The 14669-nt window shown below is 41.2% G+C and overlaps 1 protein-coding gene across 8 annotated transcripts in view; it reads left to right on the top strand.

Moving 5' to 3' along the window:
- Positions 1 to 1981: 1981 nt before the first annotated feature.
- Positions 1982 to 14669, top strand: part of mib1 (MIB E3 ubiquitin protein ligase 1) — a 63506-nt gene continuing 50818 nt past the window's right edge. For 7 of the 8 annotated variants that reach the window (XR_015126190.1, XM_086272875.1, XM_086272872.1 and 4 more), the window contains exons 1-3: positions 1982 to 2873; positions 3648 to 3819; positions 11383 to 11512. Coding sequence is in view for 7 of the 8 variants with exons in the window: in XM_086272875.1 (XP_086129001.1) it covers positions 2645 to 2873; positions 3648 to 3819; positions 11383 to 11512 (531 nt within the window). In the remaining variant the exon portion in view is untranslated. The remainder of the gene's footprint in view (positions 2874 to 3647; positions 3820 to 11382; positions 11513 to 14669) is intronic. The other variant, XM_086272870.1, reaches the window with a different exon arrangement.

Genomic DNA, 14669 nt, shown 5'->3' with positions numbered 1-14669 from the left:
ACCCTATGGAAGGCTTTGCTCTCGGGACCCAAGAGAGCAATCATTTAAAGAATTGTTCTTTCACTTGGAGTGTAAATAAAAAGGAACAAAATCTCCAGTACAAACAAATGTTAGATCACCATGAAAATAGCTAGCGCGCTAATAACACGAGAGACGTTTTTGGGATAAAGTAGAACATATTCATATGAGAATTAGTCCTTTCAATTTTTAAACAGACAATTAAAAAATAATCTAATCTCACATTTTAAAATGTAATCTGGGGTGATTAAAGTTTAATAGTTTGACAATCTGGTACATAATTTTGTATACAAGGAAAACATAAGCTGATGAGTACCTGTAAGGCTGAAACTGCTTACAATGAATATGGAAGTTACCTTAAATATGTTCTAGTGTAGGTAAATGTAGTTTAACATTTTTTATTGGTGAGCTTAGTTTTCATTCAGTAATTCTTCACTATCCTATCAATATATTTGGTATTTGACTGTACAGAAAGAAAAACTCTAAAAATCATAATAAATAAATGGACAATCAATATGTGTCTTGATAACTACAGTATACATTATTACTCAGTTGAAACAATTAAAAAAGGTGCCCTCTGACTTACCCATTCATGACTTATGCATTTTCTGTGTGTTGGATCCCATTTTGTTCTAAATTCGTGTCAATTCATATGGCTGCAAAAAGCCCACCAAAAATCAAAAAACTGAAAGAACTGTGGTCTTGTATGTGGAAGTCAGGAGAGGCGCTAAAGTATGTGAGGGTGGTGCAGGACATGTATGGAGACAGTGAGTGTCCTGTGCAGTAGTAATAACAGATGTGGTCAAGTAGGAGTCTCAGTACATTATGTTTGCAAATGACACTGTGATCTGTAGTGAGAGTAGGGAGCAGGTGGAAGAGAACTGGGAGAGGTATAGGTACCGGAGAGAAGATGACTGAAAGTCAGTAGAAGCAAGACTGAATACATGTGTGTGAACAGGAGGGAGACAGGTGGAAATCTGAACGTGCATGAAGGTAAATGACAACCATCCAAAGCAATAGACAGCACAAGAGAGTCGAAGAAGAGAGTGCAGACAGGGTGGAGTGGGTGGAGACGAGTGTCCGGGGTGATTTGTGACAGAAGGGTAGTAGCAAGAGTGAAAGAAGTTTTACAATATGGTAGTGAGACCTATGATGTTTGGTTTGGAGACTGGGAGGCTAACAAAAAGGCAGGAGGCAGAGCTGGAGGTTAGAGCGTTCAAGATGTTAATGGATGGACAGGATTGGTAATTTGAGTACTTCAGAGGGACATCTCAGGATGAACAATGTGGAGACAAAGTTAGAGAGACAAAGAGGCTGAGATAGTGTGGACATGTGCAGGGGAGAAACAGCGAAGGAGGACATCCAGAGAGTTTGTGTAACAGATGAGGATTAAAGAGATGTGAAATGAAGGCAGAAATCCAATAAAGGAAGAAGCTGAAAGATACTACTACTACTACTACTAATAATAATAATAATAACGATGATCATGATCGTCATTATGATTATAATTATTGTTGTTGTTCTTTACTAGTGAAATCACTTAAATTAGAATGTGGGAGAGTTTAAATTGTCATTCTGATTGGAAAATTAGTGAAGCAATTAAATGGCACTATATAAATGTTCATCACCAAAAGATTTAAAACCCTGATATTATAATATGTATCAAAATGATTGCCATGTATTAAAATTATTTTAGTAAAAATAATAATGTACAAAATGAAACCAACACGAAAACAAAATAAATAAAAACGAGGAATAATCACAATAAAAATAAAATAGAAAATTAAGAAAAAATTAATAGTTAAAGAAAAACACGTTAAGAGCATAAAAAAACGTAAAAAAACAAACAAACAAAAACCGTGTAATAATCGGTAATACATGTAGTTGGCGATGGTCCATATGCTCGAGCGTATTACAGGTGCGCATGCGCAATGGCTGGACTCGCTTGTTTTCCAAGCCTCGCGTCTTCGTGCTTTATCGTCCAGCTCCGGAGCTAGTTGTTGCTTGTCTGAGCGGTGATTGACTATAATGGCGACGCGATTATTCTGAGAGTAGTCTATGGCACCGTCTCTAGGTGATAAAGGATACATGTCGGAGGGTTTTTTCTGCATCGCAGACTATAATAATAAGGACAAGCAACATCGAAAAGGAGCACATTCACTCCAGCCACAGGGAGCCAGGAGAGCTTTATCCTGCTAGCTGCGATAGCTAGCAACTCCGCTCACTAGCCTGCTAAGTTGAAGAGGTGGGATTCAAGTGTGTGGACTGGAGGAGAGGGACTGGCAGTTTGCTGAGTACTGAGATCTATCTGCTCTAGCTGTTGGCTACTTTGGGGTACTAACTTCCTCACTGCCAGAGGCAACACTTGGACGCCACTGGCTCGAGGTTGATGCTAGCTTGTTGTAATAGTTTTTGGGAGAGGATCCAGAATCCTTCTTGGGCAGCTAACTACAGCTACACACAGCTAACAGGCTAGCTTTGTGGATTGTTCCAGTCGCCTTCCTGTTAGGACTTGCTCTCGCTTGCGTTTGGAAACTCTCTACCAGTGCACACATAGTTGGCTAGCAAAGAGTGCTAGCTTGGTAACTTTTAAGGATTGTTGTACCTTTGCGACATCTTTTCTTAAATGACCACCGGCAGGAATAACCGAGCCATGATGGAAGGAGTTGGAGCAAGAGTGGTTCGCGGACCTGACTGGAAGTGGGGGAAGCAGGATGGAGGAGAGGGTCATGTCGGCACCGTTAGGAGTTTTGAAAGTCCAGAGGAGGTGGTGGTTGTCTGGGATAACGGGACGGCTGCCAACTACCGTTGTTCTGGAGCTTATGACGTGAGGATATTAGACAGTGCTCCAACAGGTAACTTCACTTCCGCTGCCTGCTTCTGCTCGCACTTTCAGGCTGAGTTTTAGTCTCATGGAAGTGGCTTACAGTGTAACAGAGGGGTGCTCCGTTTGCAAGCTACGGGACTTTTTAAAATGTATTCATTTTTTTGGCTTAACTTGGGAGCTTTTTACAGTGTTTCTCAGAAGCAACTTACTTACAAATATTTTAAGAATATATAATAAGGTCACCATTTGAGACGAACTGCCCCATTTATATTTATATCCTGTCTGTACACAGGCAGTGAAAGCTTTGTATAGAAGGTATGAAAATAAGTCACTGTCGTAAACATATCATGACTCTGAACTTCACACTGCTTGGATAAACTTTTGTACTAATTATGTAAATGATTAGAAGCATGATGTGGTTTTAAGGACCAATAGCAATACATGTCAATCCAATTACTTCGTTCAGTACACGTCCCATTGACAGACATCCCATATCCGCCCCCTGGTTAGTCACTGGATAAGGAGCAGTTTCCTGCAGTAATTTACACTGTTGATCAACCTGTAAGGACATGCTGAAGGGGAAAAGATTTTAAGGAGCTGTAAAGGAAAAACAAATCCAACTGCCAGTATATTAATAAATCTGTTATCTTGCTCTTTTAATAGTATGAAGAATATGTCTCTTTTTGAACTGATAGCATGCACATTGTTGGTAGCAAGGTGCTGCTAAGTTGTTGCAGTAATATTACCGATGTGTACTGTGCACATTATTATGTTTAAATTACGACTAATTCTGCTCCCTCAGGCATCAAGCATGATGGAACCATGTGTGACACCTGCCGTCAACAGCCCATCATTGGTATTCGCTGGAAATGTGCAGAGTGCACCAATTACGACCTCTGCACAACCTGTTACCATGGAGACAAGCATCACCTGAGACACCGGTTCTACAGGATCACCACCCCAGGCAGCGAGAGGTTAGTTAATATTTATATAAAATTCTAGATTGCCATGTGAACAGAGGCGAAAAATCACATGAGGCAAAAGTGTGTCACATTTTATTCCCTGCTCTCTCATCTGTATGCAGCGATCGGCCCTTTACTACAGCTGTTTTCTAGTGTAATCTAACAATATTTGCTCTTATTGTTCCTCATCGTAGACCCAACAATTATAAAGTAGACATAGAGTAGACAGGTAATCCCTGTATTTAATTGTGATTGGCTGGTCTCCCCCTTTACACACTCTGTGTAGCTGTGTGTGTATGATATTTGTGGGTCTTTTGTGCACCCTGCATTTTAGGCAGACTGTGTCTATCTCTATGCTCCCAGCCCTCAGTTGCCTGGCAACAACTCAGCCTCACCTTAAGATCAGTCAGACCTTTTCAAAAATCATATTAGTGCAGTGTTTCCCATTTAGAGAACATATAATCTTTTTTTGTCTCCTGGAGGATGCATGCAGCTTCTTTTTCTTGTGTACTAGTAGTTGTCAGTTCAAGTGATTAGTCGACTAGTTTTTACAAATTTATGGTATTGTTTTCACGATTTAAAATATACCTTTAGGCAAAACTATAGAGTTTTTGTCCATTTGATTTCAAAATGTATTTAAGGTTTAATTAAGCACTAGTAATAGAATCAAGTGATTTCCCTTTAGTGCAAGGTCAGATCCCCTTGGGTCTCTATGAAAAAAAACTGCTTGAGATGGTGTCAGCGCATTATAGAGTAATGAAAAATATTTTATAAGTTGGCAAACAAAACAACACACCTGCCAACAACAGTTTGTGATGGTGTTAAGTGGGAAATGTTAGGCGTTTTACTTTTTTGAAGTTTAGACAAAGTATTGCTGCAGAGTTTGTCTTTATTCCATTGAAATGTGATAGTACTGAATTATTATAAAGTATGTTTTGAATTAAGATTTCAGAACTTTTTCAGATTGATTTTTATAGACACATTGTGCACATGAGGAATAGCAGTTTGTTAGGTATTTGACACCTTACATTAAATTAATAAAATAGAAATATACACTTATTATAAATGCTTCAGGATGTGAAAAAATAACATTAGGCATGTAAAATCCAGTGTTTTCACATTATTTAGTTTTCAGAGAGTGACTCTACAACACTTTATATTAGGGCTGTTAGATATAACGATATATATCGGATGACGATATAAAAACATCTATCGTTTCATTTTACGCTATCGTTTGTTTCGTGGTGTCACAAAATAAACTGTTTACGGCAATTTTTTTTCATCATTTTGATTGTCACTGTAGTGGCTATATTAATTTCTTAAAGTACTCTCTTTCTCTTGTATTTAATATAACCACACTACAGACGGACAAGCGCCTGTTTTTATGCGTTGTCGTTAGCAACAACAACGTTAAAACCACCGCATGTCCGCTTTTTTATTTTCCATATAAACCTTTCACAATAAAGCTCAAGATCCTGTTGAGACTTTTCAAAATAAACTGAATCACGTGAAAGAGTATGCAGAGTGTTTACGGATGAAAAGCAAAAAAGAGCCGTCAGGCTTTTTCCTGCAGCACACTGTGTAATAAATACTCACAAAGAAAACTGCGGTCGTTACAACTTATGTCTAAAAATATATAGTTTCATACATCGTTAAAACACTCGACTGGCATGACGCCCAGCTGGAAACACTTCACGCAAGTCGAGCTGCCCGAGATTCACAGAATTTACAGAAAATGTTACATTTTTGTGATTTATATCGTTATCTGGACGATAGATGTCTTATATCGGGATATGAGATTTTGGTCATATCACACAGCCCTACTTTATATTGTTATCAGTATTTACCTGAAGTTGATGTTGACAGTCAGATTGAATTGTGTCACTGTGTGCCCCATTGTTTTTGTTTTTGGGCTTTATTGTCTGTTGAAAGCTAATTTTATTGTCTGAAAATACCTTTTAAAAAATTCTAGAGAGATGGGTAAGATCATGTAACTCACAATTTTGGTTTTACTGTAAAGGAAGTGGTAGGATTACAGTAAAGACTCTTCAAGAAGTACTGACACTGTCAGCAACCTTAGCTAATGTTACAAAAACATCTTTTATTTGTCATGAATCCTTCACAAGGAACTGCGTGCATTAAACAGCTGACAGCAGGAGCATATGACATCTGATGCGATCAGTCTTTTCTGTCTTATTCACCAAAATCAAATTAATGTGCCAAATCGCCTGTTTACAGGTGACATGGTTTATGTGGGAAAACGAATTTTGTTTTTATATCCTTTATCTGAATTCCTGCTTTGATAAATTTTTCAGAAGTTGAAAGTAGGGCTGGGCCATATTATACCGTTCACGGTAATACCGGTATAATGTTAGGCAACGATAGGAAAATGAAATATCGCGATAGAATATGAGTAAAACGCGCATGCGCAGTGCCTTTGTTTTCATACGCACATGGCCGATTGTTGAGTGAAACAGATGAACCAGAATTGGTTTGTAAAAATGGTGCAACTTCAGTGATGTGGAACTGGTTTGGTGTTTGTCCGTCAGATACACAACAAAGCACATTTTTTTGCAGAACATGCAAGCGGCCGTCGTTATTGTCGTATTTGTCGGACTAAGATGCTCTTAAATCTGGGAGTAATCTGGGTCCTAAACTCAGTACACTTCAGGTCAAACAAACACTGCAGCATCACTGAGAGTTAACTGTCTAAATTCTTTCATCTTTAATAAAACGATCAGCATTGCTGCTTTACCAGGTGTAACAATTCAGTTTAACTTCCAGGCATCCATGAAAACAAAATTTATTACATTTAACGGAGTTAGAAGTTAGCAGGAAGCTAGCGGAAGTTAGCTCGCTAGTTTCGCTAGTTACCTAAGCATGATATAGCATGTTCTGACTGAGAGATTTCTGAAAAAATTCAAACGTACAGCTCTGCTATCACTTCCAACATAAATGAAGGCAGGAAACTAAACAGCAGTGACGTTTGTAGGGTTACTGAAGTTGGGCTAGCTGGTATATAATGATGTGCTACGTGATCGCTAGCGACACAGCTATGTTAGCATAACATAAACAGTGAAGCTGTTTATGTTAGCATAACATAAACAGTGAAGCTGGAGGATGAACACTAAGGTTCCTCATGGTTAGAGACAAATGCAATCGCATGGCAGGATGCTGTAAACGGACCAAACGTCAGTCAGGAGAACAACTGAGATAATCCATCCACAATACAAGGCTAGTCATTAATATACTGCAACAACATGGGAATAGAGCAGCTGCCAGAGAATTCAACATCAATGAATCAATGGTACAGAAGTGGAGGAAGCAAGAAGAATGAGTTTAATAAAGTTTGATTTATCTAACTGCTTTGTTTAGCTCAATGTGCCTTATGGTCCAAAAAATACGTACTGCACACTACAGTTTAATGTTGCAAAGCACCTCTTTTTAACTTCAGTGGATATTATATATGGTTATGCTCAGGATATGTCAGCCCATTTCTACTGGAAATGCCTTTTGGTTAAACTTTCAGCAAGGAATTTGCATTTGCACTGTTACATTTTTATAAAGCTTTAATGTACATAAAAACCAGCTTCTTGTTTAAGTGAAAATTAATGGAAGGTTGTCTTTTTGCGCTAGTAATGTTGTGGAGTATTTTGTCTCGCATCAATTATATCGTCAGTTATATCGTTATCGCAAATTTTCAAATGTATATCGTGATAAATATTTTTGGCCATATCGCCCTGCTCTAGTTGAAAGTAGAAACTTTGTTACTAAATAATTCACACACAGGTAAGATCAGGTCAGATTGAAGAAAAGAATTTTACTCTGCCTTGCCCTCTATCAGAGAATCTTTAAGTTTTATAGACTAAGTGCCAACATATGTTTGAGAGCAAAAAAGTGTACCTGAACAGTCTGAGTAATATCCTGCAGGATTTTCCATTGATTTATAGTTTTGTATTTTTTTTTTTAGTGTTAGAGAGGTTTTCTCTGCTATGACAACAAGAACAGAAGAGTTGAAATGGAAGAGAAATTCTCTTCTGGTCTCACCCCGAGCTGCCGGATCACAGTTGCTCATGGGCTGAGCTTAAAGTTATCAGGGGGCTCCTCTCTGTGCTGTAGATGAAGAGTAAGGATGCTTATTTTGTTGGAAGAGTATTTACTACGCTGCTGACGTCGACTGAGAAAATTGTCAGGCGGTGGAAGGAATACTTCGAGGACCTCCTTAATCCCACTGACACGTCTTCCGAGGAGGAAGCAGAGTCTGGGGATGAGGGGAATGACACGCCAATTTCCGGGGGCGAGGTCACTGAGGCAGTTAAACAACTCCTTGGTGGCAGAGCCCCTGGTGTTGATGAGGTCCGCCCCGAGTTCCTGAAGGCTCTGGACGTTGTAGGGCTGTCCTGGTTGACACGCCTCTGCAATGTTGCGTGGAGACCAGGGGCAGTACCTGTGGACTGGCAGACCGGGGTGGTGGTCCCCATCTTCAAGAAAGGGGACCGGAGGGTGTGTTCCAACTACAGGGGGATCACACTCCTCAGCCTCCCTGGGAAAGTCTATGCCAGGGTGCTGGAAAGGGGAGTTCGTCCGTTAGTCGAACCTCGGATACAGGAGGAACAATGCGGTTTTCGTCCTGGTCGCGGAACACTGGACCAGCTCTTTATCCTCTCCAGGATACTTGAGGGTGCATGGGAGTTTGCCCAACCAGTCTACATGTGTTTTGTGGACTTGGAGAAGGCATTCGACCGTGTCCCTCGGGGTGTCCTGTGGGAGGTGTTGCGGGAATATGGGGTGTCTGGCCCATTGCTACGGGCCATTCGATCCCTATACAACCGTTGCAAGAGCTTGGTTCGCATTGCCGGCAATAAGTCGGACTCGTTCCCGGTGGGTGATGGGCTCCGCCAGGGCTGCCCTTTGTCTCCGGTTCTGTTCATAATTTTTATGGACAGGATTTCTAGGCGCAGCCAAGTGGCGGAGGGCTTTCGCTTTGGTGGCCTCAGAATCTCATCTCTGATTTTTGCAGATGATGTGGTTCTGTTGGCTTCATCGGGTGAGGGCCTCCAGCTCGCACTGGAGCGGTTCGCAGCCGAGTGTGAAGCAGCGGGAATGAGGATCAGCACCTCCAAATCTGAGGCCATGGTTCTCAGCCGGAAAAGGGTGGAGTGCCCACTCCGGGTCGGGGATGAGTTCCTGCCCCAAGTGGAGGAGTTCAAGTATCTCGGGGTCTTGTTCGCGAGTGATGGGAGAAGGGAGCCGGAGATCGACAGACGGATTGGGGCTGCAGCTGCAGTAATGCGGACGCTGCACCGGTCCGTCGTGGTGAAGAGGGAGCTGAGTGTAAAAGCGAAGCTCTCAATTTACCGGTCGATCTACGTCCCTACCCTCACTATGGCCACGAGCTGTGGGTAGTGACCGAAAGAACGAGATCGCGGATACAAGCGGCAGAAATGAGCTTCCTCCGAAGGGTGGCTGGCCTCTCCCTTAGAGACAGGGTGAGAAGTTCGGCCATCCGGGAGGGGCTCAGAGTAGAGCAGCTGCTGCTCCACATCGAAAGGAGCCAGCTGAGGTGGTTCGGGCATCTGACAAGGATGCCCCCTGGGCGCCTCCTGGGTGAGGTGTTCCAGGCATGTCCCACCGGGAGGAGGCCCCGGGGCAGACCCAGGACACGCTGGAGAGATTATATCTCTCGGCTGGCCTGGGAACGCCTTGGTATTCCCCCGGATAAGCTGGAGGAGGTGGCTGGGGAGAGGGAGGTCTGGGCCTCTTTGCTTAGGCTGCTGCCCCCGCGACCCGGCCCCGGACAAAGCGGATGAAAATGGATGGATGGAGTATTTACTTCCTAAATTGCACAACCAGCACTTGACTGTGATTCCACTTATACCGTCAGTACTCTGATGCATCCATTTCAGGCCTATATTAGCTAAACACCGTAGTTTAGTAAATGAACACATGGTCCAACAGCTGGCAGACTTTTCAACTGCATTTCCCCTGAGACAGACATTGCATAATGTACAATGGGTGCTTGAGGACTCCCTGACTCACACTGCTCCTACTGCATGGAGGAGTGTTTTGTTACACCACATTAGATTCTCTCAGTAACTGCTGAGGAGGGAGTGGTTAGAGGCCACAAGCTGTTTGCATTGGTTAGACCTACACTGTCCAGCTGCTGTGCCTACCAAGACTCATATGGTCTTTGATTGTTAGAGCTCTGTCTGAGGTTTTATTTGCCAATATCTATTAATTTGTTTTCCTTATAGCTATGCTGGTGTTTTGAGCATGCCTCAGAGCATTGTAATGGTGTGTTTGAGTACTTCTTACTTTTCATTTGCTGTGCCAAAAATTTAGTGTCTGATTTTGAGTGCATAAAAACTTTTTGTGTTCTAGAGAGCTAATCGCTATTCACTGTGACATTGTGTGTTTGTGATTTTAAAAAATACCTGAGAAGATGGTAGTAGGAAGGGCAGCTGTCACAGTGCTGCTGTGGTTAGCCCTGCTGCCTCACAGCTAAAAGGTTCTGGGTTGTTTGGCGCATCACTGTGTGGAGGTTGTATGCTCTCCCTGTGCCTGTGTGGGTTTCCTCTGGGGACTACAGCTTCCTCCCACACTGCAAAAAACATGCATGTTAGTTTGACTGGTAATTCTAAATTGTGTTAAATACATGAAGTTCAGTAAAGCTCTGTTTGAATGCATTTGTGTTTTTGGCTGTAGTGTAAAGTTCCTTGAGTGGTCAGTAAGACTAGAAAATAAAATCAATTCCAGTCCCTTTCTAACTGCTTTAGCTGGGAATTTGCGATGTAACATATGGCGTACCCTACGGTATACCCTACACACCTCCCTAGAAGTTAACTACACATCAGGTCGATGTGGCCTACAGCTATTGATTCTATCGATTCGTCCTCTACATTTCCAGCTACTTTTTTGCCAAAGTTTAAAAATTTATCAGTGAGAGAATAACAATTATTGTCTCAAAATAAAGAATAATAATCATAGCATCAATATAAGGACTCATAAACGTCAGCAGATTCCTGGAGGGAGATTGCCAAAACTATCGGAATGAATGTGAAGGATTTTACAAAGAAGTGGGGAAATAAGAGCTGGGACCCAGAAGGGAAAAAAGTCCCAGCATTTTATTTATTTCTATTGGATCGCTGGCACTGCGTGTAAAACACCAGGATATGATCACACGGTAAATACTGGCGACAACGTCAAACACTTCCATAGGTTACATTACAGGCTCTACAAAATTGCCAGCAAAAGTCTGTATCCAGCCTAACTGTGACAGAAGTCTTTTGTTTATTATCTTTTACTTCAATCAAACACGAGGTGCTGAGTGACAAAAGAGGATGGTAACAGCGTCCCATGTACTGAAAGTGAAGTTGGACAGAAGGCACACAGTTAAGGACGAGCTGTGGCTGGAGGAATAGTGGCATATAATTTAGTAATTATTGTACAACAGGCACGCCTCTGCAGTATTTACACATAATTAAAATGCATGTGAGTTGATCCACCTAAACACAGTTTGCTTGTCCAAATAAACAATAATGGTCTACATTTATAAAACGTATTTTGTCTTGACAGAGTACTTTTGGAGTCACGTCGCAAGTCAAAGAAAATCACAGCCAGAGGAATCTTTGCTGGTGGTCGGGTTGTGAGAGGAGTCGACTGGCAGTGGGAAGACCAGGATGGAGGGAATGGGAGGAGAGGAAAGGTAAGGGAAGCTGCCAGAAAAATTGGAGTTTCTAACTGTGCCTTTTTTCCCCTTCCCTCCCCAAGCCAAAAGCAAGCAATGTACCAATTTTCTAGAATGGCAAAGCGATGTGCTTTCAGTGCCTACTAACTATTCCTAGCTTTACGGAGAAGGACAGATGAGCAATTTTATAAATAAAATTATAAATAAAATTGCTCATCTGAGAGCTCATCTGGGTCCCAGTCACTTGGTAACAATGGTAATAAAAAGACAGGAAATTTGTCTCCACTAAATCCTGTTTCACAAGTGAGCTTTGTTTGTTCAGATAAATATGCATGATTATTAATGGGTAGCGTTGAGAAATGCAGGCAAAACTGTCTCTGCCTTATTTTAAAGTTGTACAACTAAAAGGATTATAAATCCTTGGAGGTAATACAGGCCTAGCAAACCTGCCAGAGAAATCTCAAAGATCTTTTTCACAAAAAATCCTAGGCAGGAAAAAAAACAATCATACATCCCAGGATATGGTTTGGTTGAAAAACAAAGCACAGTAGCCTGAAACAAAACAGGAAGTTCACTGCTTGACTCAACATGTTAGGAGCGTAACACAAAGAGATCAGTCCATTACTGCTCCTTCTATACTTTTAAGTTTCTGTGGACAGCAAAAGGAAATTTAAAAAGCAAAATTAGAAAACAAGGTGACAATTGATTGTAAAGATTGAGCTGCATTTTCCATAAGAACTGACTTGAATCAAGATGAAACCAAGGCTCACTGCACCAGCATAAGGTGTGACAGCAGGTCTGAGGATTTTATCCTGGTGTGTAACAGCAGTCAGGGTACCGTTAGCTTACATATGGAGATCTGTGGAATCTGCCCGTCGCTGACCCACTGCCAAACCGGTCATACTGGATGATGTTGCAGGCCAGTGTAACATTTGCCTGGGTGCCTCCAGACTCTTTAATGTCGGTCACATGTGCTCGGTGTAAACCTGATCTCATCTGTAGCGAGAACTGGGTGCCTGTGGTGGACCTGTCAGTTCTGATGTTCTCTGGTGAATGCCAGTTGAGTTGCACACCATGGGCCTGTGAGCACTAAGGTGTCCCAAGGATGCTGGAACACCTTCATATGTCCCGACGTTATGTGTTTGCGTCACTTGGTCAGAAACGTGCATGTGAATAACCTGCTGGAGATCATTTTGTAGCACTCTGGCAGTGCTTCTTCTGTTCCTCCTCACACAACCAAGCCAATACAGATTCTGTTGCTGGGTTCATGCCCTTCCAGAGCCCAGTCCAGTTCCCCCCATGTAATGGGGGTATTGTTACAGCACTTTTGGATGAGGTATCCTGGAAGAGCTGGACTACCTGTGCTGCAGGTGTTCTCTGATGCTACCTGATGTAACAAGGAAACAAAAAGCAAAGCTAAAGAAAAATAAGTGAGCAGGGTTAAGGAAAGAGTATTATATGTCTGCCATGTTTAAAACTCCATTCTCTACAATGTGATGACTGGGTGTTCCCTTAATGTTTTTTTGAGCAGTGCACATCTACATGTATCCCTTCAGCATTTTTCCAAATGTTTTTTATCAGAAGTCATGTTGGTGTTATCTCACATCGCAGGTTTTCTGCATGTTGTGCGGGCCTGTTGTGGTAACCACAGGGGGAGGAAGAGGCGTGGATGTGCACAATACGGCCATAATCAAGAGCAGACATAATTGTACAGTTGTCTTCACGAGTAGAAAATGAGAAACAGGATTTGTTTCTATACAAAAATCCAACTTTACCCTTCAATTTAGTTGTCAGGTCCTCCACACAGGACTGGTAATAACCTTGTGTGCGTCACTGAAACGCCTGTTTTCCTCCCCTTAGGTTCACGCTGCTGATTCCTGTTCATCTTTTCTGTGATTATAAACACTTTTTCTTTGCTGCAGGTTATTCTAGCCTTAAATATGTCATTAGAAAGTAATGCGATGTCTGATGAGGTTGAATTTGTTTAGCCCAGTCTATTTAGATTTATGCTCTTGCTGTGCTGTAAAGTGCGTGTATTTTGACTCTGGTCCAGTCCCCAGAGTATTCAATTTAAGAGTCCCTCTAGGCAGTTTAAGACTTCATTTTGCTGTGTTATTTAATGGCATATCTCATTACAGTTTTATGATGCTGTAAGCAGTATGCTCTCCAGAAAACCACTATTACATGTCCTCCAGCTTAGATATTCTGTTAGGTTAGCATGAATATTACCTCCTAAGGCCCATTAATCAATTAACACTGGAAGGGGGCTGAACATAATTTAATAGTTTGTTTTCTGTATTTACTTAAGGCACAGCCTTTAATTAAAGAAATAATTTATTCCTCCACAGCATCTCCTCGGCGATATGAAAGCTCTGAGCTGCTTCTGATGAGGAGAGAATTGTCTTGTAAAAATCCTTATTTCTTTCAAAGCAGAATGGATTTTGAAGTCCAATATTCATAGCTTATTGCTTTTTTATTTTTATTTTTTATGCCTGTAACGCATCATTTTAGTTAGCTTACAGCTAAAAGTCATGTTCTCATAACAAATGTATATGTATAGCATTATTGATGGTTCAATCCAGTGAATACTAAATCAAAAAAAGGATCTTTAAAGACGCTGTTGGGGTCTTTAGTGATAGTTTTATCATTACACTGGACCTACAAGCTAGTCAAGAATAGCCTGACTGATTTCCACTCACTCCCCTCTAATTATAAAACTTGGATCCACACACTGAGAAGTTTAGCGCAGCCAGCTACTTGGAGTTTATTAATATTTTAATAGTGCATCACCACAAGAACAAGAACAGCCTTCTCTCTGGGAACGAATGGCACTTGGCGTTATTATATTTATCATGTACTGTAATGTACTGATGCTCAGGGATTTATAGAGATTTAAAAATAAATAACTCCAATAAGAAAAGCAACAACACATGATACTTGATTTTTTTTTTTAGTTAAAACCTCACTCGTGTTTTTTATAAACGTGCTTTGTCTGCACTTTGGCTAAACGACGCCTATTTTTTCTTTCTTTTTAAACAAACACTATTTGTTTATTTGTTTTCATTAAAATACCCTTGGAGGTTGCACAGGTCTAAATAACTGTGGAAACAATAAAAGGTTTAGCATTGACTGTGAAAATGCAAATTCAGGAAGAACAAAATCATAATCTAATTGT

The sequence above is a fragment of the Aulonocara sp. 'chitande type north' Nkhata Bay genome, linkage group LG18 (genome assembly GCF_057382095.1).
Source record: "Aulonocara sp. 'chitande type north' Nkhata Bay isolate Kocher_YH1m ecotype deep benthic linkage group LG18, A_spYH_male_GT1.1, whole genome shotgun sequence".
Lineage (NCBI taxonomy): Eukaryota > Metazoa > Chordata > Actinopteri > Cichliformes > Cichlidae > Aulonocara > Aulonocara sp. 'chitande type north' Nkhata Bay.
The sequence above is the reverse complement of the archived record's forward strand: the minus strand, read 5'-3'. Positions and strand labels throughout refer to the sequence as shown.